Source organism: Megalops cyprinoides, chromosome 20, assembly GCF_013368585.1.
Source record: "Megalops cyprinoides isolate fMegCyp1 chromosome 20, fMegCyp1.pri, whole genome shotgun sequence".
Lineage (NCBI taxonomy): Eukaryota > Metazoa > Chordata > Actinopteri > Elopiformes > Megalopidae > Megalops > Megalops cyprinoides.
The window spans coordinates 14,652,688-14,677,264 of NC_050602.1; the positions used below are offsets into that span (position 1 = coordinate 14,652,688).

A 24,577-nucleotide genomic window follows, 5' to 3' on the forward strand; every position below is an offset into this window, starting at 1 on the left:
AAACATACATTACAAATAAACCCTTACTTCACTGGACAGCATTGCCTCTCCTTCTAGCTTTAACAGAGTGTGCCCTTTGACACAAACCACATATTCATCGACAGCATGTTTGCTCCTAAGGTTACTGCTTAAGAATGCCAAGAATTGAGAACACAAGTTGAATAAATTCAGAATTTGTTGAAAAGACCACCTGACCATTTGGACAAGTTCCATCTACACTGTTATTAAAATGACCTATGGTTAGTTATACATGGTGCAGCACTGTGAAAATCTTACTAGGGTAGAAAAAGAATCCATGATTTTGAAGTCATTTTACATAAAAGGGCACACAGGGAGGTTATGACCATGGAAAGAAATCAGTTTGAAATTGGGCAGAAAAAAGGGGAAGGCTGAAAAGTATTAAAGCAAGTGAAATATTCCCCCCCAACCGTATCATCAAATTGAAAGTGTAAAAAATGTAATCTCTCTTTAATCTCCCTGTGACAGAAATGTCAAGTCTGCTCCTCTAGCCCGCTGACACATCTTAACATGAATCCTAGCGTCGATTCATGTCACATTCTCAGGTTCTCGGGTTACCTACTGTCTCAGAAACCAGCAACAGAAAAGTCATTTTCAGTTAAAGCGTTCAGTTACGGCCACCTGTTTTGCTTTTCCAGTTGCATTCTAGAAGGCGGCCATTACTATTTTCTGTCAAAGGAACAAATATGTAAAAGGCCTGGATCAGCCTTGCCAAACTGTGGGAATTATAAACACCAGGTGAGGTTTCCATGACCAGTAATACGGTATAACTTACCATGGCTGTCACTGGAAATCAGAGAGGATCAGCAAAATAAATGTTTCTGTCTCGAGTTCAGATGTCATTCCGGAGGGCTAACCTAATATTTTGACAATAAATTCTTGAGAAATGGAGACACCAGGCTCTCTCCTGGCTATTTTTTTTTTCAGACCTGCATTCCATTCACAGATTTTGCTGGGCACAGAGAGAGGTTAATTATTTGATGTTAAACACAGAAATACTGATAATCATTTATGCTCTAAACCCTGTGGGCTCCTGTCTTACACATTGCGTTTCCTGCAGGACCAGCATTATGAGATGGAATGGTAGCCATTTACGTATGCCTTTATCAAGGCAGGTACAGTCAAGGTGTACATAGTACACGAAAAAAAAAAGAAATCAATCATATTAAGAGTAATATTTTTCATGCATTAGTGTATGTGCACACTTTTTTAACGTTTTTTTTTACTTCCTCATTCCTACTGTGTTTTCAACAAGTAATTTTGCAAAGCACATTTAATTCAAACGACCAGACAGTTACAAAACAAGTATCAAAAGCATTCTGGCCGATGCTGTTGATGTTAATTGTTACCCACTGAAAATACTCGAACTGAACTGAATCATCTGAACTGTTAATACAAACACTAAGGTTTCTTTCTGTGAAGAAAGAAATGGCAAAAATAAAGACTAGCTATAACACGTGCCCAGTTATTATTCTAACTCTAACATCTGGTGTTTATATTCTCTTCGGGATTCCTCAAGGGGTAAGACGTATACAGCATTTCTGTGTTGTTTTTCGGAGGTGTCTCAAAAAAGGCAGGGTGCCTAATACAATGATTTTAGGGTGAATTATTTGCTGCTGCACATATAATAAACGGCGGGATGTGAAAGTCAACACCGCTCTTCCAATCAGCCGTGACATGCCGTCATCACAAAAAGCATCGCCAGGCGCGCTGCCAACATCTGCATTTCATTCTCGATGACATATGCTTACATACCGCAAGTGCTGCACATATTTACCTCATTCAAGTGTTTGAATTCCTTAGACGCAAGTGGTTTCAATAATGTGATTTTGTTAGGGGCCGCGGTATGTGCCGACTGATGACCATTATTTGCTTTGACAGGAACACCATTCTTTACTATAGGTTACCGGTGAACTTTCTACTTGTTTTTCCAATTTGTGTCACTTCTATGAAACACCAACAGACTTTTCACATTTATGGTGATTTTATTACTCTTGGGCATCACTATGATAAACTTAATCAAATGCCTCATTGGGAAAGCATTCCTAGGTAATATATTATATTTCTTCTTTTTTTAAATGAGATGCTACACACTGAAGCCTGAGTTACTAAATGTGCTGTGAGTTAATTGGAAAGACTGCATAGAAAAAAAATGAAATAGCGCCACCTAGTGCTACTGACATGAAATGTAGACATTCTGGTGGACCTTCATACAAAACGAACAGTACAGTAAGAAGGTAAATTCCCCCCACCGCTATAAATATTCACAAATGCATGTATAAGATCCCTTTTAGTTTTTTTGTTCTGTGGATAATAAACTTCAGCCTCATAAAACATGAAAAATAGCATGAATACACAGCCAATATCAGATCACAAGATACTTTACTCGTGGTCAACTGCTGCCTTTGGCTAAATGTGTCCTACAAAATGCCAAGAGAGTGAAAAACCGAAGCTGAACAGAATGCAAATAAAATGAGATAATATGGGATCACAATTAAGCAAACAAATCAACACAGTTAAGCTTAAAATTAAGCTGAGGCCCAATAACTTGGGAGAAACCTGAATATCAAAAAATGCTATGATTGTTAAAAAACCAAATAAATTAGTCTCAGTCATAACAATACCAGTAATAATAATAATTAATATTAAATAATAATTAATTGAATTTCAGGAAGAGGAAACCTGACAGCGACCACTTGGCTGACCACCTGCTGCCTCCAGAAAGTTCCCCACAGATTTTTGGTGTCAACTGATTGGCAGGGATTCAATCAGCCAATAAAACAGAGGATGGCCGGGTGGCCACACTGACAGTCACTTTTTTTAATTTGGCCAGGAGCTGTAGTTTTCCACCCCTGCTGTTTGCGAAGGCCGCCATGGAGTTTTTCACCACTCTGGGAAGCACTGAGTTTCTACTCATTGTGAGGAGGCGCGAGGACAGCTGTGCCCATTTGAACGTCCACCAGCACCTGTTGTATCCGCAGTCTTGCCAGCTTTTGCATCTGGGCGTTCTCCATTTGCCGCAGTTCAGAGGCTACGAATTTGCCAAAGATGTCAAAGGCATCTTCAGCGGGAGGCTCCCTGACATTCACCGCGTCTGTCCTCTCGTCTTGTGCGAGCCGTATCCGTTTCTCTGTGACAGCACTGGTGACATGACCGTTCCTCAGCTCGTTTGTCAAATTGGCTTTCTCCTCTGTGCTGACTTCACCTGGGTGAAACCTGTCATCTTTCACCTGTAAGTGTGTGAGGGGATGGGTCGTGTTACTCTTAAAAAACATTTAATAGTAGATTCACAGATATAGTGATATATCAACAATAGTTGGTTGAAACTGTCATTAGTGTTATACTAATTACTAATTAAATAAAATTGTGATATATGTTATTTTCTGTGTTGTCATAAAGTGATGTATAACTGTATTTCCCTTTGCAAATTGCAATTCACTCCTTGCTTATTGAGCACTCATCTCTTCTGACCCAGATGAAACCCATTCCCAGTGCAGTAACTGTGCCACACAAAATTTAGAGCTGCTGTCTTTCAAATAGGGCCTTACATCACAGTTCAAGCTTCCTGCAGTCATTTAAGATATGGCTATTCCTGAATGGAGCAAAAACCCTGATTTCCTGGCCAATTTCCAAGTCAGGAACGCTGTGTGGCCAAATAACACTTTCCAAGTTTGATAGACTAAATATCCCCCTTGGTGTGTTCCAGCAAAAAATGGCAGCCCTGCACATGAAAATCCATCAGCGACTCGTAAATACACTCCCATGCTGAGGGCGAAGAATGCTGACACATCCCAGTGGACTGTAAATTTAAAAACTAAATGAAGTTAAATTAAGTTACTACATCAAGTGTTGGCAGTTTTCTTTTTTTCTTGCTTTGGGAATATGTGTGCTCCTGACCCAGAAACGGAGTTATTTTGCTCTGAGAGTTGAGCAGGTTTTGGTATTGCCTTTGTTTATGTTCTATAGAAGGGGCCCATCACACAGCTTTAGTTCAGTGTGTTTGCAATTTTGACTAATCACAGTGATAATGTCAGCTCAGCTGACCACCAGCCCCTTCTGTCTGGTAGTATACTTCTTTATGTCTCTTTCTTGATCATACCATCGATCAGCTCACAAGACATTGCTTCTCCTCAGGCGGTGGGCAATAGCTACAGATGGCAAACTCATATTCCAGCATTACACCTTCAAATGAGACTCCAATATCATTTTAATTGTAAACTTAAGTTTACTCTCTATTTTAATAAATCCATTCAGTAGTGCTGACATTTGGCAGCTCAGTGGTGGTGGGTTCAGATACGCACCTCTGCACTGACTTCTGCAGTGCTTGATAAGGGGGCATCTGACTTCTCCAAGAACTTCAGTGCTGACAAGAGGTACCACTTAGATGAAGATACGTGACAGTTGTCACTCGGGGAAAAGCGTGTTTTTCGTCTCTCTCTGGCGTACTGGCTTCTCAAATTCTTCATTTTCTTCAGGAGTTCTTCAACTATTGGCAGGGAAACATCAAATAAATTAACTCCTTATCTCTCCAATCCCTACACTGTTTATTTCTTTTGTGTAAAGCCATCAAAGGGATTGCAGGTACTTGAGATAGCAGGATATCGGTAGCTACACAATACATTTGCGATAGTTATGTAAGTGGTGATTAATTTATATATTCAAAAATACACAATGTTTGGAACTTACAAAATATATATATAAGCCTACTTACTATATGTATATATATGTATGATGTATACTTTCAAAACCTGAAATGGGATTATAGTAAAATATATAGTATATTATTCTATGTAGTTTTTGTTTTCTTCAGAGAAAAGGTAGAGAAAATGTGAAATTTTACACACAAGTGACCACAGGGGGGCAGAGTTTACCGTTGTGTGTTACAGTACAGTATGTGTCTGCTTTAAGTTTTAGTGATTGTTCGTAACAATCTTGATAACCAGGGTAGTCTGGTAACAACGACTGCTTAAAAACATCTTTATTTCTGTGATTTTCAATTATTTAAAACACTATGCGTAGAAACACTGCATTCAAATCATTATGATTTGGTAATAAATATATGTAGTTGTTTATTGCCTTAATTATCAATACCTGCCATACTGGGGAAAGTCATGAGCCATGATTTTATCCTGATTTTACACTGTAGATGCTATTGCAAATTGTCTGTATGAAGTATCGTTTCATCAGTCCGAGACGAATCAACCAATTAATTACAAAGAAGCATGCACTGAATGTAACATTATAATCTTTCCCTAGGGATCATCACTTCAAAGAGTAAATGGAATCTCTGCCTAACTCTAGATTCTAACTTCTAACCTCTCTCCTATCCAGTTGCAGAACTTTTTGGATTCTGTCGACAAGTATTTGGGTCGGGAAGAGACAGCTAGATATCCCCATATAAAATCAATATAGAATTAGGCTTTCTGTGGGCCTTTTATTTGACAAATTCTTTTTGCTACATAAAAAGCGGAAAATATACGGAAGAGTATTTTAACCATTTAGAGCATTTAATCTAACTCGCCACTTGGTGTTTACAAACCAGTTCAACTGACAGCGTTCATTTCGCTGAATGGCGGCCATAAATGTAACCAGCTAGATGACAGACAGGACACCACTGTCTCCCTTTCTCTTGCCATTGAATCCATCAGTACAATTAATGTTTCAGCCTGCACTGACAACTAACTGAGATTTTCACATTATTAAATTCTAAATTCGGTGGAATTAATATGATGAGAATTTCTGTCTAAAATATTTAATTTTAATTTAAAATGTTCATTCTGAGACACAGTTAGCTAGATAATCAGTCACCTATCTGGCCAAAGGAAGTAGGGAATCATTCTATTTACATAAACACAGGTTTTCTTACTGTTTATAGTTAGCCAGCATGCCAAGCTGTTCCCGGTATTCCTACAAGTCGACGCATTTCATTCAGCTAGCTAATGTATATGGAGAAGTTCCGTTATAATTAATCGCATCAAAACGCAGGCGAGTTTCAGGAGATAAATTCCAATATGGAAATTACAGTGCATAACACCTCTTCCAGGGCACCTTGGTCACGCCCACCAATTCTGCTGACCTGGCCAGCTAACATTATTTGTTCGTCTGGCCAATCGGCTGGCTTTCTTTTGACAGTTACATTGACTTACCGGTTGTGCCCAAATGTTGAGCAATTTCTTCGGAATCGCGTCTTTTCTGCCACCTATCGTGACATGCATGGTCTAGATTGTACAGCGAGGGCTTTGTTTTCCATAGGTTACAGAGCTGCTCTACTTTTGGTCGGCTCCAGAACTCTTTCCCTTCCATGCTGTTATTTGCAGCTAGCTGCTGAATAAGGTCGCTAGCTAGTTACCACTTCACTGCGATTAAAGTGTGACCGTTTGCCTTGGTTTATCGTCGGAAACTGGATAGTTGTATGGAAGCAAGCAACAACAGGAGACACTGTTGTACTTCCGGTTCAATATAAAATAGTCGCCTTTGGCGCTGGTGCGCAAGCGCACTGATGTGGGAAGGCCTAGATTCACTGCTCCCAATGCAGCAACTTTGTTGCTATTTGTAAAGACTTTTCGATCTGTCAGCGACTTTTTAGCACGTGATTGCCGACAAATCTAGTGACTTTTCAGAACGAGTTCGAGGACTTGGAGAGTGTATGTCGGTGCGGTATTCGGAATATTACTATGGAAAACAAATTAATCCCTTCGAATTTTCTTTTTACAAAAATGATGTTAAATGGATTTCATATGTTTACTTTGTTTTGCCAAAAGCAATGTGGGTTTATGGTGTGGGGTTTTACATTTTTTATTTGAGCGACCAGGCTAAAATGAAAGGCAGAATATTGATGGGTTTAATAAACATTCGAGATTCTATTTTGCGGAGATCTTACGGGGCCTTTGCCTTTAACGGGTTATAGCAAAAAGCAAAAATATCTGTATTAGCTTCACTTTTTGGCTTGTAGTGGTCATTATGGAATGGGGAAGGTGCCGTATTTACGAACGCATCGACAAGTCCGTATGATATTACATGTTGACGGATTTTTTTCCAGGCACTAACATGTGGAGTTGCCTAATGTGGATCACAAGCACCATTTTCACACATTCGTTGAAGCAGTTACGATAATTTACGTGATCTGGGGGCTCGCCAATTGCGGTAGCCTGATCATTTACAGATGTTGAAACACAGGCATCAGCGCGGACACATTTAGGACGGCACCCCGCAGTATTTATCATGTCAATAAGACACACCTCGGACTGGGTTTAGTTGGTTAATTCGGACGAAAGATTCCGCCGGCCCGGCGTCAGGCGGCCGGACAGTCTCCGAAAGAATTGCTTGTTGGGCGGACTCATCATTGCACGCTTTGTGGCCGCTTTGCTGTGGACGCAGAAGATGAGGCTCGGCGATTGGTTTTCCCCGTCTCCCGCACGCGCCCTTCGAGAGGTTCTTCTGCTATTGGATAGCGCACAGCAATTCTTTTTTTTAATTGGTTGTAAACCTGCGCAGCTTTTTCTGCGAGCAGTCCTCTTCCGGTGTGACTCATATGTGTTGTTGAAGAGACGGATGGAGAAGACTGACCCCGCTAATACGGTTTATGATGAGTTGGGCTGTTTGTTCTGATATCAAAGATCGTTAAACGGCGAACCGAAAAGGTAGAGTGCAGATCGATGAGAAGTAAAAAGACCGCGTTATCACTCGGAATACCTTTTTGAATGTAACATTTCATTGTATCCGATCTCAGAACGAAGCTGAAAACAACGTTTACGGTAAGGGGCGCCTTTTATTTTTCTTTGCAGATTTGGCGAGCTAGCTAGGAGGCTACCTATCTGCTTTTTCCTTGTGTTTAAATGAATATGTAGTGCAAAATGTTTTTGTCCAAGGCGGAACTGGAAATTGTGTGCCTCTCCTGAAAAAACGTTAGCCAGTATGCTAGGTATGTAGCTAGCTAGCCAGCAAGTCAACTCACATATGTGTATGTATCAGTGATAGCTAGCTAATTGGCTAACTGGCTAGCGAGGTTAATTTTTCTAACATATTTTATATTTCTGTAACTTAGATTGCCTCCTTGCTTGTTAATGTACAATGCAACGACTCCGTGTAGATAGTTAGGTCGCTAGTAAGCGACCCAGCAGCATAATTTGTTGAACCCATGGATAGTGGGAGCATTCTTAGTCTAATGTTAACGAAAATGCAATTCATCCCTTTGACAAGAACAGTGCGGAAGAGTATTATAGTTAATGTTAGTCAGACAGGTAGCTTGATTTTTCGTAATTATTCTGTTCTGAGGAAGTGTCGATGGTTAGCCGCCGGGGTGATCTCAGTTAACGATGCTTTGAACTGCGACATGTAATATTGAAAACGGAGGCATTCGTGGAGCTTGTAGCTGGCTAACCGCGTTGGCTAGTCAGCGACCGTTAGTGGTGGTTAGATAGTTACTGGAACCGCTTTTATTGCCACGATTAGTCGCCCATCATATTCAAGTCAATTCAGCGAATCTCACTGCATTCTTAAACCTCTTGATATACATTCCCTGTATTGTCAGCGATTGCACACATGAACACGGCTATACTTGGCTTGCTAGCAACACTTCAGCGTCTCAGTTTGGCATCTGGAAGCTTACTGATTATTTCCTGTTTAAATGAAACAAGATGCACAATTAGCATATAAATGCTCGTCCTTTGCCTGACACTGTGAGCTGCAAGTAAAACATGTAGGTAATGAACTTCTTTTCACACAGAAATCCCGTGTGCCAGAAAATGAGCTCTCAGCAGTTTCCACGGTCCGGAGTACCTACCCCTGGCCTGGGACAAGCCCAGATACCAGGGGCAGCCACTACCATGGTGCCTGGAAGCCAATCAAACATAGGTAAGTAAACAGCGCAGTGATCTATTAGGGATATATCGTACTGTATGCGCAGTCCAGGGCTATGCAAAATTCATGCAAAATTGTTTATAATATTGAAGGACTTTTGTGTAACTCCGGTTATACAGTTGTTCAGACAAGAGCAATGTTTCTGCAGTAACCACAGTCGTTCCTGTCAGTTGCAGTGAATCACTTGCTTGTTCGCTTTGTGTCGATCTCTGCAGCGGGGAGCGAGGACGCTTGCCGTGACGCTGACCACGGCCCGCGCGATCACCCCCCGAGCGGCGCGGGGACCATGCCTTTCCGCGACGAGAAGCAGGAGACCGTGGTGGTCCGGCCCTACCCCCAGGCCCACGGGCAGCCGCTGACCCTGCCCCAGCACCTGCCCATCCAGCCCGGCACCCCCGTCACCGTGTCGGCCCCGCCGACCCACCTCCCCCAGGGCCTGCCGCTGGCCTTCACGGAGGGACCCATGAAGGTAGAGGTCTGAAAGAGTGCGGCTTGCTTGAGTCTGCAAAGCCATCTAACCCAGGGAGACTTGACCCTGTACTTCCACCCAAATCTTAATGAACTAATTTGGTGTGGGTCTCCCTAGTATAGGGATACATATATATATGGGCTGCAGATTTGAAAAGGGGAGCTAATTATTGGTGTGTCATCGTGCCCACTAGATGTCTGCTTTGTTTAGGATAATGAATTAAACACTGACTGGGTTTAACTTGGTTGTACCTGTCAGCCTACAGTACGCCCTATAAAGGCTGCTATTGTAGAGGAACTTGTCAGCTTCTGTTAGTTACAGGAGTGTGTGGTGGCTGCGGGCGCTTTCGGTCTGGCCTGGATCAGTGCCTGTATTCATAAAAATTCTAACGGTTCCTCTTGAGAATTGGCTTAAGGCTCGAAATTGCCCCAGCTCACATAAAAGTTGCGCTTGGAAGTGGATTCCTAAATGTCTTGCGAGTTGCTCTCAGTGAAGAATTGGGACAAACTTTCAGAGGAGAAAAAAGTGTGCTCTACATCATTCCTGTGACAGCAGTGTCATGTTCATGATGTGTTGACACTGTGGTCCAACTAGGTGTTTCGGTTTGCCGTTTCACAGCTTTTCTTCCACAGTGAAAAGCTGTGCCCAATCAGCTGTTAGTCATAATAGTATAACGGGAACATCCCCAACTGTTATGTTTCAGTTATTGCCAGAAATCTCTCTACAGTGTTTAAAAAAATGCGTACCTGTACATTCACACAAGGACTGTTGTTGGTTATTTTAAGTGAAACGAGTTTTGTGATTTGAGTGTCTTGTAAAATTTATGACGTAAATGTATGTTCACTGTCCCCTCTAAAAAGGAATCATCTGAATATGTTTATTTTCAGACAGTGTAAAAATCCATCCGTTATGATAGATGGATATTTGTCTCACTTTGTTGTCGCCAATTTGAATTAGCAAATAGCATTATTTTTTTGTGTCTGTGATGTTATTGACTAATTAAATCTGTCACAAATGGAGTCCTTGAACAATCTAATCGGGATCCTCTCATGAATTCGTTGTCATCATAGACCTTGAGGACATTCCACACAGGATTAAGGTTGCGAGCTTGTTTCAGTCGTTTATGACCTGCAGTGTCAGTTCTCTTGAAGCGTTCCCTGAACAGACTCTCTATCAGTTGTTTGCAGTTCTCTTTGCTCTTCGTGTTCTTTACTTTCTTGTTGTTTTATGAGCAATCTTTAAGGCTTTGTGAATTACCTGATGAATGATTTACTTTTATTTTTGGAAAGCCAAGCATAAGGGTTATTTTTGACGCCGTTTTTTTTTTCTGCATACCAGCCGAGATTCCCCAACCATAATCCTAATTTCTCTTGAAAACAATTCTTCCCCGTGCAGTAGCCCTGGATCAATTTTCATTTATCATATATTCAATGATAAACGTGTGGTGTTGTGATGAGCAGCGGGGCTAGTGACCGAAAGGTTGCTGGTTCAATTCCCAGCTGGGGCACTGCTGTTGTACCTTTGGGGAAGGTACTTAACCCACAACTGGCTGTGTAAATATCCAGCTGTATAAATGGATACAATTGTTATCTATGTAGGTTGCTCTGGATAAATGACAACAGTGTAACGTGCTCTGGTGTCTTGCAGTCTGCCCTGAAGACGCCCATGCCCAGTCGGCTCATTGCTCCTGCACCAGCCTCCAGCCAGGGTCACCTCACAGTGCCGCCCAAGGTGCCCGGCCATGTCACCGTTACCATGGAGAGCAGCATGCCTCAGACCTCGGCTATTCCCGTGGCAACCATAAGCGGACAGCAGGTGAGGCTCTTGTGCTTTCCTCACGGTGGCAGTTTCCGCTCAAGGTGCCGTATGGGTGCTTGACAGTGCTGCAGAGGAGGTGCTCCTGTCCGTGCTGGTTTACATCAGGCTGTTTTTGTGCCGCTTCAGGGACACTCCAGTAACCTGCACCACCTGATGGCGGCGAACGTGCAGATCATCCGGAGCAGCACGCCGGCCCTGCAGATAGGATCGTCCCCGGCCCCTCCGCACACCTTCACCTCCCATTTACCCAGAGGTCAGTGCATGTCAGAAGGATTTTTTATTTTACTTTTGGTAGGCAACTTGGTAAGTTTCACCGCAGAATGGCAGAGCGTAACTGTACTAATAGTAACGCCTTACTGCGTTGTGATATTACATGACATTAATGTAAGGATCTTAGAATGTTTTTGTGTGGGAGTTACTCACCTCAGCCAGCATTAATACGTCAGCGTATATATGTACCTGGGTGTAAGGTACTGTTATGATTGTTTTTTGTGTTGTCATTGGAAATGTCCAGTATGGGGTGTGCAGTAATTGCAGTGGTGAGTGTTGTTGTGAAGCCGGGTAGTCACGGTGTGTCCATTTGGACTGTTTTGCTAGGCGCCGCTGCTGCAGCTGTGATGTCCAGCTCCAAAGGGCCCACCGTATTGCGGCCTGCCACGGGTCCGAGCACGGGAGCGGGCCAGCCCACCGTTCAGCACATCATCCACCAGCCCATCCAGGTATCCGGGGCCTTACCATGGAGATCACCATCTGTTTAACCCATTGGGGTGTTTTACGCACATACTATAATCAATTACCATCTTACTCAGCTTACCCTCTGTCTGCATTCCAGTCACGCCCTGTCGTCACCACTTCCACGGCCGTGCTTCCTGCGGTGGTGGCCCCCGTCTCCGCCACCAGGGCCCAGTCCCCTGTCATCACCACAGCAGCCACCCACACCGCAGAGATGGTGCATGGGTAAGGAGCCGGGTCCGGGTCCGAGGGACTCGCACATACATAGACAGGCTGGGGCAGAGGGTCATTTCTGCTGAGCAGACATGGTGCCTGTCTGGCATGTTTCATTGCACATCTTGCTTTAATTTCCTGTTGGCTAGGGATAACAGTCATCCTTCTGTTGTTTTAGATCATCAAATGGGTTAATGTTGCAAATCTAGAGTGTGCATCAACAGCGTACCCCAGCACCAGTTAAATGCCTTTAAACTTGATAACCTGACTGTCCGCATCAGGTACAAGGCCTTGTTGCTTGTGTTCAGAACAACCAACAAAGCTACACCTACCTACCTGCTACAAGCATTTGTTCCCTCCCAACCACTACGCTCTACTACCAAACGGCGTCTGGTGGTCCTGTCACATCGTGGCACAAAATCACTATCCAGAACTTTCTCTGCTGTTGTCCCCCAATGGTGGAATGTCCGTCCACACTTCATCGGTTCTGCCGAACCCCTCACTATTTGTAAGAAACATAAAGACACAGCTCTTCCACCCTCACCTGATCACCACCACCTAAAGTAATTTCTTATGTTCTAAACTCTGTGTTTCTTTAAAAGAAATTAATGGTCTTATTCACTTGTCTATTCCAGCTAGCGTGTCTATTCCAGCTAGCTTGTACCTTGTCTGACCAACTGTTGAAACTTGGTCTGCACTTCTAATATTGTGACTCCGTGTATAGATTTCACTTGTGTTGGACCCTGCCTCACTTGTAAGTGTCTTTGTATAAAAGCGTCTGGCAGCTGAATAAATGTAATGTAAAAGTAAATTTCATTTCCGTTTTCCTCTGCTAGGCGACCAGGGCTGACCATCCACCCCCCGCCGGCGACCATCAGCATACAGCGGCCGCCGTCGTCACGGGATACGACCACGCGCATCACGCTGCCCTCCCACCCCGCCATCGGGGCCCAGAAGCCCCAGCAGCCCCACACCATGGCGCAGGTCAGCACCCCGTCAGAAACGTCCCTTATTGCATGTGTGCCTGTGACTGACGCTGTCAGTCAAACATCATCACTCTTTCTCTCTCTCTACAGAAGCCAATCTTCAGCACTGTGACTCCTGTTGCCGCGGCAACAGTGGCCCCAATCCTGGCCACCAACACTGTGCCGTCACCCACCACCACAGGTAGGGCCGCTGGGATACGGGGACTCTATCATTGTGCATTGCAGGAAGTGGTTTTTAACTTCGTTAAAAGCAGCAGTCTGAGGCTTGAGGGTGAGAATTTTCAGTCTTACACCTGGCGCTATTAGCTGTTAATTTTAGCTTTCCGGACTGAGTATGGCTATGTTCTAACATCCTGATTCATTTTCTGCTTGAAGCTTGAATTTTTTTGGCTGAAGCAGTAGGTATGTGAATGTTTATCACCGATGTGAGAGCAGAACTGACATTGGTCTCTTAGTGTAAAGTTAGGGACACGTATCAGAAGGTTGGTGGAGCTGCTGTGATGGTACAGTCAGCCAGGGTTGGCCTGTAATCCATGATAAAATGTGCTGGAACATACAGCCCGCACCCAAATGTGATATAATAACTTGCCACTCACCATTGGTTTCAGTGTTAAAACATGATAAAAGTACCACTTTTTGTTCAGCATGTGGTAACATCTGGAAAATATTGAAAGTCTGTTATTATCACTCACTGCTTCATATTTCATATTTGTTCTGCACAGCATGGGAGATATTGAATTGGTTACATTGTATATAGTATGTGGTGTGTGTTAGCCAAGGTCAGCTTGGTGCAAACATGTGTAGTGTGTAAAAGTCTGCTTGTACATGTGTCTATAGCAAGTGGCTTGTCTATCCTTCTGCTGTATTGTAAAAAATAGAAAATGGAAGTAGTTTTCAGTGTATGGGGACCTTTGTTTGAAAGGAGTCTCCATAAAGCAAGCTCAGTGCAGCAGACAGCATTATGGGTATTAATCAGCCTGAGATTAAAATGACCTTGTCCTGTCCTGTCTCAGGGTCTGTACCCCACACGCAGATGACCACCAGTAACATTGTCACCATGACGATGCCCTCCCATTCCTCCCACGCCACGGCAGTGACCACCTCCACCATTCCCGTGGGTAAGCATGGGCTGCCGCTCCCCGCCGCTCTTACCAGACAAGCTGCGCAGTCTTTTTGGACGAGTGACTTCTCTCCCATCCAAGGACACGTCGTGCCTGTTATAGATGGTTCACAGAGCTAATGGAGACTGAACTCGATCCCGTTGAAAGACGCTTCCGGTTAATGATTCAACATTACCATGGCTGGTACAAAGTGTGATTCTGAAACGTGTGAATATATCAAATACATAGTTGAAATACTTAGTTGAAGCTGATTTTTTTTTTCCTTTTTGGATGCAAGTCTCATTTGAACTTCTGTGCTCTCAAACAGCGAAAGTGGTGCCTCAGCCAATCGCCCACACCTCCCCCCGCATCCAGCCGGACTACCCCGGGGAGAGGGGGAATCTCATCAACATATCTGGCCACCGCTCTTCCCCCAACCCCGTCACCATGGAGGCCAGGAGTGACAACAGGCAAGCATGGCAGCGTCTGCCACCCGCTCAAAGGGCTCTTAAGGATTAGTGTTTTTCTCTGATCCTGCACAGAAGAACTGCCTTTTTAAGCAGGCGTTATGGTTTGAGTCTACCTTGAGTCTTTTACAACTACAGGCAGGATCACTAATTAAGGCTTGTGTCATTAACCCCATTCATTTAAAAAAAGTTTGTCTGCCCCCTACAGGCAACCTGTTCCAGTGCAGTTCCAGTACTTCTTGCCCACCTACCCTTCCTCTCCGTACCCTCTGACACACACCTACACGCCCATCACCAGCTCTGTCTCCACCATCCGCCAGTACCCAGGTACCAGACATTGGTGTTTGAAAGCATCTGAGTCCAAATCAAGCCCTCAGGCATCCCTGATTTTTATTAGACTGGCGTCACTTTGTTGGTTTGTGTACATGTGTAAAGGCTTGTTTTTCTGCTGTGCTGTTATGTAGTGACTCCCCAGGCCCCAAGCTCGGCCATGCCGGCCCAGACCGGCGTGGGCGTGGCGCCCGCAGTCCACCTGAACTCCATGCAGCTGATGACCGTGGACCGGATCACGCAGATCAGCACGCAGGGCATCCAGCCCGCCGCCATGGCGGCCCAGGGCATCCAGTCCGCACCAATCGGAGCGCAGGGTCTGCACACCTCCACGCCCATTGGCACACAGGGTATCCAGCCGGCGCCTATCAGCGCCCAGCAGCCGCAGACGGAGGCGAAGGCGTCAGGTAACGCCGCCAAACGCGTCCGAATCCCTGTTTTCCAGTCGGTGGAGATTAGCGCTGTAGGTCTCCCGTTCATGCAGAGATGTTGCTTGCCTCCGCAGTGGTCCTGGCAGACGGCTCCACTCTGGTGGCCAACCCCATCAGCAACACGTTCAGCGCCACCCAGCCCGTCACCACGGTGGCGCAGACGCACCCCCAGGGCGGCAGCGCCGGCGCGCCCACCCTGGTGTCCTCGCCGCGGCCCAGCATCCTCCGCAAGAAGCCCGCCAACGAGGGGTGAGGGCGACCAGCCGCGGGGCGCGGCGCGAGTCAGCGCAGTGTGTCTGTGCCGGACAGAGTGGCTCGGGTCAGTGGGGTGACAATGAAGTTGTCGTGTGTGTGTTTTTTTAGATCTGCCGTGAGGAAAAACCTGATCCCAGCGCAGCCGGGTGAAGCCACCAGCCCCAGGCTGGACAGTGCCATTAGGAGTGCATCGGGGTCCCCGCGGCCTGCAGGGTAAAGCACCAGCAGCAGACCTGCACACATGATGCTCTACTGCGTAGCTCTGTTCGATTAAGAGTGATGCCAGTTTATTTTCTCCTAGTGTTGCTGGATATGAGCCAGTCTGAAAGTAGACCTTTTCCATTAGACATTGTTACATTATTGTCATTTAGCAGATGCTCTTATCCAGAGCAACTTACTTAGGTTACATTTTTTTCACGTTACCCATTTATACACCTGGATATTAATTGAGGCAATTCTGGGTTTAGTACCTTGACCAAGAGTACAACAGCAGTGCCCCAGTGGGGAATCCCAGGGTTCTGTCAGTGGTTAAACGCTGGTGGCTTGAAATACGTCTGTTTGTTACAGATATGCAGAGGCTTTGAACAGTGAAGTGCTCATGGTCCCGGCTGTAACGCTGTGTCACCCCCGCGTGTGCGATTTCAGAGTGAAGCCCAAACCCGACATCCACGTGGCCATCGCCCCCCCGGTGACAGCCACCGTGGAGGCCCTGCCCAGTCAGAGCGGCGACCAGCAGCAAGCCACGCCTTCCCCCGCCCAGCATCCGTCCCAGGCCATCCCCACTCTCCTGGCGGCGACCGCGCCCCCGTCTCAACCCACCGCCGCGCTGTCCGCCATCCCCGCCGCCATGGCGGTCACCCCACCCATCCCCGCCTCCATGGCCAATGTTGTAGCCCCGCCCACCCAGCCTGCAGCCAGTAGCACCGCTGCCTGTGCCATCAGCTCCACCCTCCCGGAGATCAAGATAAAGCAGGAGGTGGAGCCTATGGATACGTCACAGCCAGGTATCCTCTCAGTCTCACTCATTCGTGTGCCTCTTAACTGTGTTGTACAGCCCCACCATAAACCACTGAACCACTGAGGCAAGTCGGTTGAAACGGTTTGTTTTGTAGCTTTAATTGATACAGCATATCCCATTAAAAGGTACAGTGGAAACACTGACAGTAATACCAGGTGGTTATTTTTGGAGGTGCGGCTCAGATTGGCTTAAATTCGATCTACCCGTGGACTGACTAAAAGTAAAGAGTGTCCTTTGGCCTGTACGTTCCTCTCCTAGTCCCCTCCGTCACCCCCAGCGCGGCCCCCGTTCTCACCCCCCTGAGCAACTCCCTGGGCATCGCCGTGGGCGACATGATCCCGGGCGCCTCGCCCCGGAAGAAGCCCCGCAAGCAGCAGCACGTCATCTCCACGGAGGAGAGCGAGATGATGGAGACCAACAGCACGGACGAGGAGAAGGTGACGGCGCGGCCCCTCAGCATCCGGGCGGAGAAGCGCAAGTCCCCCCCCAAGGAGTACATCGGTGAGTGGAGCGGCCCTCCTCAGCATGTCTGTCAACTGTATATATGTGGCAGTGTGGTGACGGGGATTGGAGAGGTTAGACTCCAGGCTTTGGAATCTAATCTTTGTTTTCCTTTAAAAAAATTCAAATCTATCGTTTCATGCAGTCGTATCTCTACCAGCTAGCTTGTACCTTGTCTGGCCAACTATTGAAACTTGGTCATGTAGCACTTCTAATATTGATGACTCCTTATGGCTGTTTGCTTGTGTTGTATACTGTCTCACGTGTACATCGCTTTGGATGAAAGCGTCTGCCAGATGAGTAAATGTAACTGCAAGCAAGCTGGCCTTGTGCTCAGTCACTAACACAGTTTCTGACCATCTCCTTCGTCTCAGACGAGGAAGGCGTCCGCTACGTGCCTGTGCGAACCCGCCCACCCGTCACCCTCCTCCGGCACTACCGCAACCCCTGGAAGGCCGCCTACCACCACTTCCAGAGATACAGCGACATCAGGGTCAAAGGTCAGCCTCCCACGTTCTCAAATGCTCACCCATACAGTACCAGACAGAAGTTATGACACACCTGATTAAAATAATGGGAAATATGCATTCAAAGACATTTTGCGCTAAGGACGTATGGTTATATTCTTGAAATTTGATTCTTAGGCATCAACTTCACTATTTGTATTTGTCTATATATGAATTTCTTTCCAGAAAGTTTCATTTTAAATAATACTTTTTGGATACTTTGAAGAATTTGAAATATGAGTTTTGATTTGTTTCACACTTTTCTGGTCACTGCATAATTCCTTTTGTGTTATTTCATAGTTTTGATGTCATTACTGTTACTCTAAAATGTGGAAAATAGTGAAAAGTTTGGACACACCTGCTCATAGGAGTGTTTTTCTTTATTTTTAATGGTACTGTATGTTCACATCCCACTTTCTCAGTGTTCCTGAAGTGGAAGTGAGGGAATAATGCTAACATGGTCAGCTGCAGCCAGTGTGAGCGCCGGCTCATGGTGTGTGTGTGTGTGTGTATGTGTGTGTGTGCGCTTGCAGAAGAGAAGAAGGGCACCCTGCAGGACGTGGCCAATCAGAAGGGCGTGGTGTGCAGAGCGCAGGGCTGGAAGATTCACCTGTGTGCTGCGCAGCTGCTGCAGCTGGTGAGTGGTGTTTCCGCTCAGGGTTTCCTCAGAGAGCAGCTGTGCTTGGTGTGGCACTGAGGTCTGAGGGTTTAAAGATCTTTATAAGTATCTCAGTTGTCATTGTTGTCAGCTAAAAATCAATGAAAATCGCTGAAGGAGTAAAATTGAGTTTGATCTGAATGAGATCTCGGGGGGGGGGGGGGGGGGGGGGGGGTAAAATCACACTTCGCTTTATTTTGTGAAAGTAAAACATTAAAATGGACTTTTCACTTTATTTCCTCTAAGACATAGTGATGAAGATAAATCATGAATCAGTCCAATGATGTCCCATATCTTGACCTGAGATAGACTAGCCTGTTACTCTCCCCCCTGAGAAGGATGAAGGCAGCACTCTCTGAGCTACACTTCGGTCTGAAAGCATGGAGCAGGGGCGGGGGGTTGACATGCGGGTGAATGACACTGATGTTTGAGCAGCTGTGTGTGTGACCCGTCTCCTCCTCCCGGTCCCCAGTCGAGCCTGGAGCACGACGTGTACAGCAGGCTCACCACCCTCCAGGAGGGGCTGATCCCAAAGAAGAAGGGCGGGGCGGACGACGACCTTCACCGCATCAACGAGCTCATCCAGGTATGTGGGGGTCAGCGGTTAGGACGCGTAACTTATCGGCAAACGTCAGGCTTGAATCTGCCTCCGGCTTCACCACACTTGGAAATGAGTCCGTCTGAGGCCATCCTAGTTGCTTAAATAATGGCATCTGTCAAGAAACAAGGGGACTTTAATTGTCTTAAGTGTCTTTAATTGATTTTTGAAGGTTAAACTGTATACATGTTTAATTATTCAGAGAATCAATGTAACTGATGACGTGTGGATAGATAGTTCCGTTTCCTGCATTGACAGTCCAGTCGGCTGTACTCCTGACTAACCCGTACGCATTAATACCCTTTCCACTGCTACCCCACTCTATCTCCTCCTAGGGTAACATGCAGCGCTGCAAGCTAGTGATGGATCAAATCACCGAGGCCCGCGACGCCATGATGAAGGTGCTAGACCACAAGGAGCGGGTCATGAAGCTGCTCAACAAGAACGGCGGCACCAAGAAGGTGTCTAAGCTGAAGCGCAAGGACAAGGCATAGAGGGGGGGGGGGAGTGCCCCCCCCCCGCTGGAGGGAGGCGGCGCTGGAAAAGCTGGCGGGTTTGGGATCTCGGTTTGCCGTGCACAATCACTCCGGCCACCCGGAACTGAACAAATGCACAGCAGAAAGAGCGGCGGCGTGGTTCCTGGATCGAGCTCCGGCTCTGCTTCGGAATCCATCAATATTTCTACCGGAAACGTGTTTTATTTTCTCCACTACTTATCGACTTCAAAGGCAGAGGTTTGAATTTGAATAGATAGAGACAGTCAATTGGACCTCAATCACTACTACGTAGCCAGTGTTACATTTCAATCCAGAATTCAAGAGCTTAAATGGGTTTCAAGAGTGTTTTCATTCAGGGTGCCTTGTCTTTTTATTTTCAGTGACAAAGGTGGACTAAATTTGTCCTGCCTCTCTCAGCCTGCAAGGCAGACGCACACTTTCTGTTACTCTGGGTAAATGCATTGGCATGGAAATGTGTCCCTGGGATCTCCAATTATAGCATTATTTCCTCTAATTGCTTCAGTCAGTGAGAGGGCTGGTAGCACTTTGTTAGCAGGTGGAAAGGAAAATGAAAAGACCACTAGGTGGCAGTAGCAATCTTACCGCCTCATTGGAAGTTCAGTGAAGGAAGAGGAATCATTGGCACATGCGATAGATAGGATACATTGGTTAAAATGCCTTGCTTGTTATGTACAAGACGCCTATATTGCTTTGTTCCTCCTGGTGTATTTGTGTACCTGAAAGTAGGGTGAAGTACAGCCAAGTTTGACCTGGTAGCCATGGACATTTCAAAAATGACTCTTGATTTTGGAAATAAAGATTCAAGCATTTATTTTTCAAAAGCATAATAATGCATTTGGTAAATGTGCATGAAAAGCACTACAAACTTGGAGGCAGTCTTTAGACTAATGTTGAACGATACCTTGTTCAAATTAAAAGCAATGGCTCTGATATCATGGTTTCATTTGAATTAATGGCTTCACATAAACAGAAGGTTAGATTCATACTGCTTGATGGTGTGCCTCATAATCTTAAGTAAAGCGCTGGCGGGTGACCAGGATCAACATCAAAAACAGTTTATCGTTTACGTTTATGCCAAGTGGTAAGATTTTTGATTTTTGACCCTTTCACCGAAGACAATTTCCGGTATACTATCACCATTTTCATTTGCTAATGGGCTTTTTCGTTAAATCAGTGTCAACCTTAAACCTTACGCTCAAATTAGAAATGTAATATTGCCTTAGACCCGTATTTGTTCTCCCATTGCTGACAGCTTCATGTGAAATACCAAATCACAATGTTAGTATTGGTTCATTTGATGAAGTATAACAGGCAATTTTTTTTAGCCTTTTTTCCAACAATGTGTTGCAGGTCTAGTAAAGGGGGGAATTGGCTTTCAATTAAGATTTGGTTGGTTTCTTAACATTTGGTCATATGAAACTTCTGGGTTTTCTTTTTTTTCTGCTGTCAGCATGTGGAATAACCTGGAAATCATGTTTATGTAGAAGGATGGACTATAAAAATGACTATAAAGAAATAAAGTATATATATAAACGGGAATGCCAAAACGGGCAATCCTTTTTATGTTTAAGTGTAAAGGAAATAAAGTAGGTTTTGTCTTTGTAAATGAAAATGGCTTCCTTTTATTTTCTGGTTTTCCTTTTGTATTTTATTAAGTAGCTCACTCGTTCTGTTTTAAATATTTGTTTTCGACTGTGCCCTGTAATTTTGCAGATGGTTAGTGTATGTTATGTGCTGTTGTCACCTTAAAGAAATCTGAACCTCTTTGTACATAGGTTTTCTGTGTTACGAGATTGTACTCCATTACTGCAGTAAACAAACTTTGTACATTTTTTTGCTTCTGTTTTTTGGTCTTTGTAAAGCTTCTTTTGAGAAGTGTGTTCACTGTGTGGTGTACTTTTCAGTCTTCTTCGATAAGTGGCCTCTAAATTAGAGCCTCCGTTCACGTTCAGAGCTGCAGGATATTTTGCTCTCTTTTGGTTCCCTAAGGCTCCGACCGAAGCCTTGAAGGTACGTAAGATTTGCAACTTTAATGTGTGACATTTATTGGATTTGACTGATTTGACTGCATTTTCCGAGTTAACATCATTTTAGTACAAGCACATTTGGAAACACGTTAGTCAGGGATGAAATTGAAAAAGAGCTTCCCACTTCTCAGGAGTTCTAGAGCTGGTAGAAGAAATTACACGAAGTACATTAATGGATCACATTTGAATTCGTACTGCTACAAATCATAAACTGATATCAGTTGCCTAAAAGTGCCCTGCAGTTTACTTCACACATGGGAAGAGTAGTACTGCTGAATTGTTTGTATTAATAACTTTGACACCGACTGACTGGCATGGCAAAAAGCCAAACTGCTTGATGTGGGTGGATGCAAGGGAAAGGTGTTGCCATGGTGAAAGCGGAATGCAGCAATTCTTGTCCCCTCTCATGGGGACCTCCTAAACTCTGACGTAGGACAGGGCAAAGGGAGGCAAGAAAGGGTTAAATTGACTGTGTGTGAGTTACAGTAAGGTGCGGTCAGCATGGGAGTACAGGACAAGTATGGAAGCTGACCCAGGACCCAGCTTAGAGCTTCATCTGGGCAAAGTTGAAAAGATAGCTTGTGTCGATATACTGCTTTCCTTCAAAGGAGTCCTACACCCATTCTACAATGAAAGAGTGAAGTGTGAATGTTAGAGCCTTCCGTGTCAAATAGTGAATCGAGGATTGAGTTTTTGGTTTGCAGAGTTTTGTCCAAGACCTGACCCTTGGCCAGAGTGGTTTAATAAACTGGTGGTTTGTGCCTGTGCAGATTTATGTGTGGTGTAGTTCCACATGTATGACAGACCTCGCAGGGGAGTGACTTGGCTTGAATTGACTTGATTTTTTTTTGTTGTTCTAATACAACAGATTTTTGTTCCAGGTATTCCAGTTGTTAATTGAGTTCTAGCATTCCTCTGGTCTCAGTTACTAGAACTCGTCATGTGAAGTCTTTGTTTATAGGAAGAAAAACAGTGTTATGAGAACGGGAAGACATTTTGTGCTCTACTGCTAATTATTTACCTCACATCCTTGGCAGATACAGAGGTGACATGCCACCAGAGACTCCAGCTTTACATTGTCCCGGCAGAAACATTTCCTTCTCAAAACACAGAACACCTTCCTGCAATACTGCATTGTGCTCCAAAGCAAATCTTCTGTAATAGCTGACTCGTAAATTCCTTCTCACTGTGAAGCTGCTGTGTTTTCTTTTTCATTTTCCTCATTGTAAAATAAGTGAAGGTAAAGGTCATGGACAGGCAAAGGTGACCTCGAGGGATAAAGCTACAATCCTTCCATCTTTAACAAAAGGCACATAAATCATTAATATAAAGAGAATTTATGAAACTAGGATTTGTCTCTGTTGAAGAAAAGTACAGGTGGCGCTGCTGCTGTGTGGCTTATGGGTAAGAGTCTGTGGCTCTTTGTGGCACTTTATCAGACCACGAACCCCAGTATTTATGAGTGTGACCTGTACACTGTTACTGTTATTGTCAATACGGGAGTGCCGTAACGAGAAGTCACCCTGGAGATAATCAATTCTAGAATTTTAAATGTGTTTAAAGAGCACCAAGACTGCAGCCGCTCCCCTCTTCAGCACTATCTCTCTGATGGCAGGTGTTTGGTCTCCAGTACATTACGTGACATCGTTCTTCCGGGCTATTTTTCAGCCTAGATGCCTCTATTAAGATATTTCATTTTGGGTACTGGAGCTTTACTGCCAAAAATGGGGTAACATACCTTGAGGAGGGGGGTAATAGCAATGGCCCTTCCAAAATTCAAACTTGCAATCCCTTTTATGAAACCTGGCATCTTTACTACTACCCACTGCTGGGATGACCAAAGCATGTGTCAGACTGGCCTCACCCTGCCCCACTGGGCAAACTATTAGTAAGATCCTTAATGTTCTAATTCTTTATTGATAGACATCAAATGAGTTGACATCACTGGTTCAGTCACAATTATATATCGTCAACTCTAGTTTAACAACTGAGTTTTAGAATGGGTGACATTTGGCTGTGTGTTGAGAGAGTTCTCAGTGAACTGTTTTAAGGTAATAGAATAATGACAGTTGTTCAGTGAGCCCCTCCAAATGTCTGTTTTGACAAGGAAAATAGTACACGTTGTGACATTAATGCGCCTGCTTGTGTCCTGATGTAAGTGGTCCTGGGGCAACGAGAAGAATTTGTTTGCTAAGCAAGCAGGTGTGAGCTTCATAGACTTTGGCTCAGCTTGTAGGTAGTATCCCACCACAACCTTGTACAAAGACATAAACATTGACCCATATGAGAATCAGACTTGAGCAAAACATTACAACTGTCTGTGGGCCTTGGGTGTAACTGCAAGTGAAAATTAATCTCAAACCAGAGTGTTGTTTCCATATTTACCAGATGTTTGCTTGTAAGCATCTCCCATCTCCATATCTTAATTAGACTCATTGTTTGTTCTGTGATATACAGTATGTGTGTAACATTTTAAGGGCACTCTATTTTTCCATTGCTAACTCTAAATTGAAATTTTCAAGTCATAAGACTTTAGTGGCAAAGTGCAAGTAAGGAATCACCGTAAATGTGAGATGCAAGAAGTAAGGTTGCGGATGCATTTTCATCTTTCCTCTATAGTGTAATATTCTTTTTTTAAAAAAAGGATGTACAAGAATAGTGATATAACCCATGGGGAACCACTCCTTTTCGGGAATCAGATGTCTACTATCTCTGTCATTTACAGCATAATTGCTGCTCAGTTTATTCAGAAGGCCTGTGTGTGTGCTTTCCGAGTGACGCAGGGTTCCAAAGTTCAGCCCTGTGGTTCTGCACATTTACAATTCCATAATCGGAGGACATTTGCAAATGAAATGAGAACCACTTGTGTTTGGGCAACTTATGACTAAATCAGTTACGGTGGCATGTTATTTCTAAAATCACGTATTATATTTGAGTAAGCACCACAGACATACAGAACTGGGTGATGTAAATGACTGTAAATGATCATTCAGAATGACAATGAAATGGCTTATAGGGTAAGGGTGAATGGGATACCAGGAGGGAGCCATCCTGAGAGAGCAGTTTGAACAGA

The 24,577-nt window shown here is 44.6% G+C and overlaps 2 protein-coding genes across 3 annotated transcripts; one reads left to right on the plus strand and one right to left on the minus strand.

Annotated features, from left to right (window-relative positions):
• Positions 1-2,853: 2,853 nt before the first annotated feature.
• Positions 2,854-6,398, minus strand: LOC118795308. 2 transcript variants are annotated; one of them, XM_036553709.1, is made up of 3 exons: positions 6,165-6,398; positions 4,320-4,504; positions 2,854-3,248 (listed from the first exon to the last, which is right to left on the minus strand). In XM_036553709.1, the coding sequence occupies exons 1-3, from the start codon at positions 6,319-6,321 to the stop codon at positions 2,928-2,930; spliced, it is 663 nt and encodes a 220-aa protein (XP_036409602.1). In that variant the 5' UTR covers positions 6,322-6,398; the 3' UTR covers positions 2,854-2,927. The 2 variants fall into 2 exon arrangements, with proteins under 2 accessions (XP_036409602.1, XP_036409603.1); XM_036553710.1 differs by lacking the exon at positions 6,165-6,398 and adding an exon at positions 5,885-5,913.
• Positions 6,399-7,557: 1,159 nt separating this feature from the next.
• LOC118795528 (histone deacetylase complex subunit SAP130-like) lies at positions 7,558-19,459 on the plus strand. The gene is made up of 21 exons (XM_036554079.1): positions 7,558-7,772; positions 8,744-8,871; positions 9,093-9,346; positions 10,994-11,161; positions 11,291-11,417; positions 11,762-11,883; positions 11,997-12,121; positions 12,946-13,093; positions 13,186-13,276; positions 14,109-14,213; positions 14,524-14,665; positions 14,871-14,989; positions 15,127-15,399; positions 15,498-15,672; positions 15,787-15,891; positions 16,324-16,682; positions 16,955-17,197; positions 17,572-17,697; positions 18,237-18,340; positions 18,834-18,947; positions 19,295-19,459. Exons 2-21 carry the CDS (start codon positions 8,763-8,765, stop codon positions 19,451-19,453), a joined length of 3,168 nt encoding a protein of 1,055 aa, XP_036409972.1. The 5' UTR covers positions 7,558-7,772; positions 8,744-8,762; the 3' UTR covers positions 19,454-19,459.
• The last annotated feature ends 5,118 nt before the right edge of the window (positions 19,460-24,577 follow it).

Bases quoted from the DNA above. Each gene is read 5' to 3' on its own strand.
- LOC118795308 (XM_036553709.1), bottom strand. From the start codon at position 6,321: ATGGAAGGGAAAGAGTTCTGGAGCCGACCAAAAGTAGAGCAGCTCTGT. The intron at 4,505-6,164 runs GTAAGTCAATGT...CCCTGCCAATAG, and splicing joins TCAACATTTGGGCACAACCG to TTGAAGAACTCCTGAAGAAA. The intron at 3,249-4,319 runs GTGCGTATCTGA...ACACACTTACAG, and splicing joins CTGCAGAAGTCAGTGCAGAG to GTGAAAGATGACAGGTTTCA.
- LOC118795528 (XM_036554079.1), top strand. From the start codon at position 8,763: ATGAGCTCTCAGCAGTTTCCACGGTCCGGAGTACCTACCCCTGGCCTG. The intron at 11,418-11,761 runs GTCAGTGCATGT...CTGTTTTGCTAG, and splicing joins CACCTCCCATTTACCCAGAG to GCGCCGCTGCTGCAGCTGTG. The intron at 16,683-16,954 runs GTATCCTCTCAG...TTCCTCTCCTAG, and splicing joins TATGGATACGTCACAGCCAG to TCCCCTCCGTCACCCCCAGC.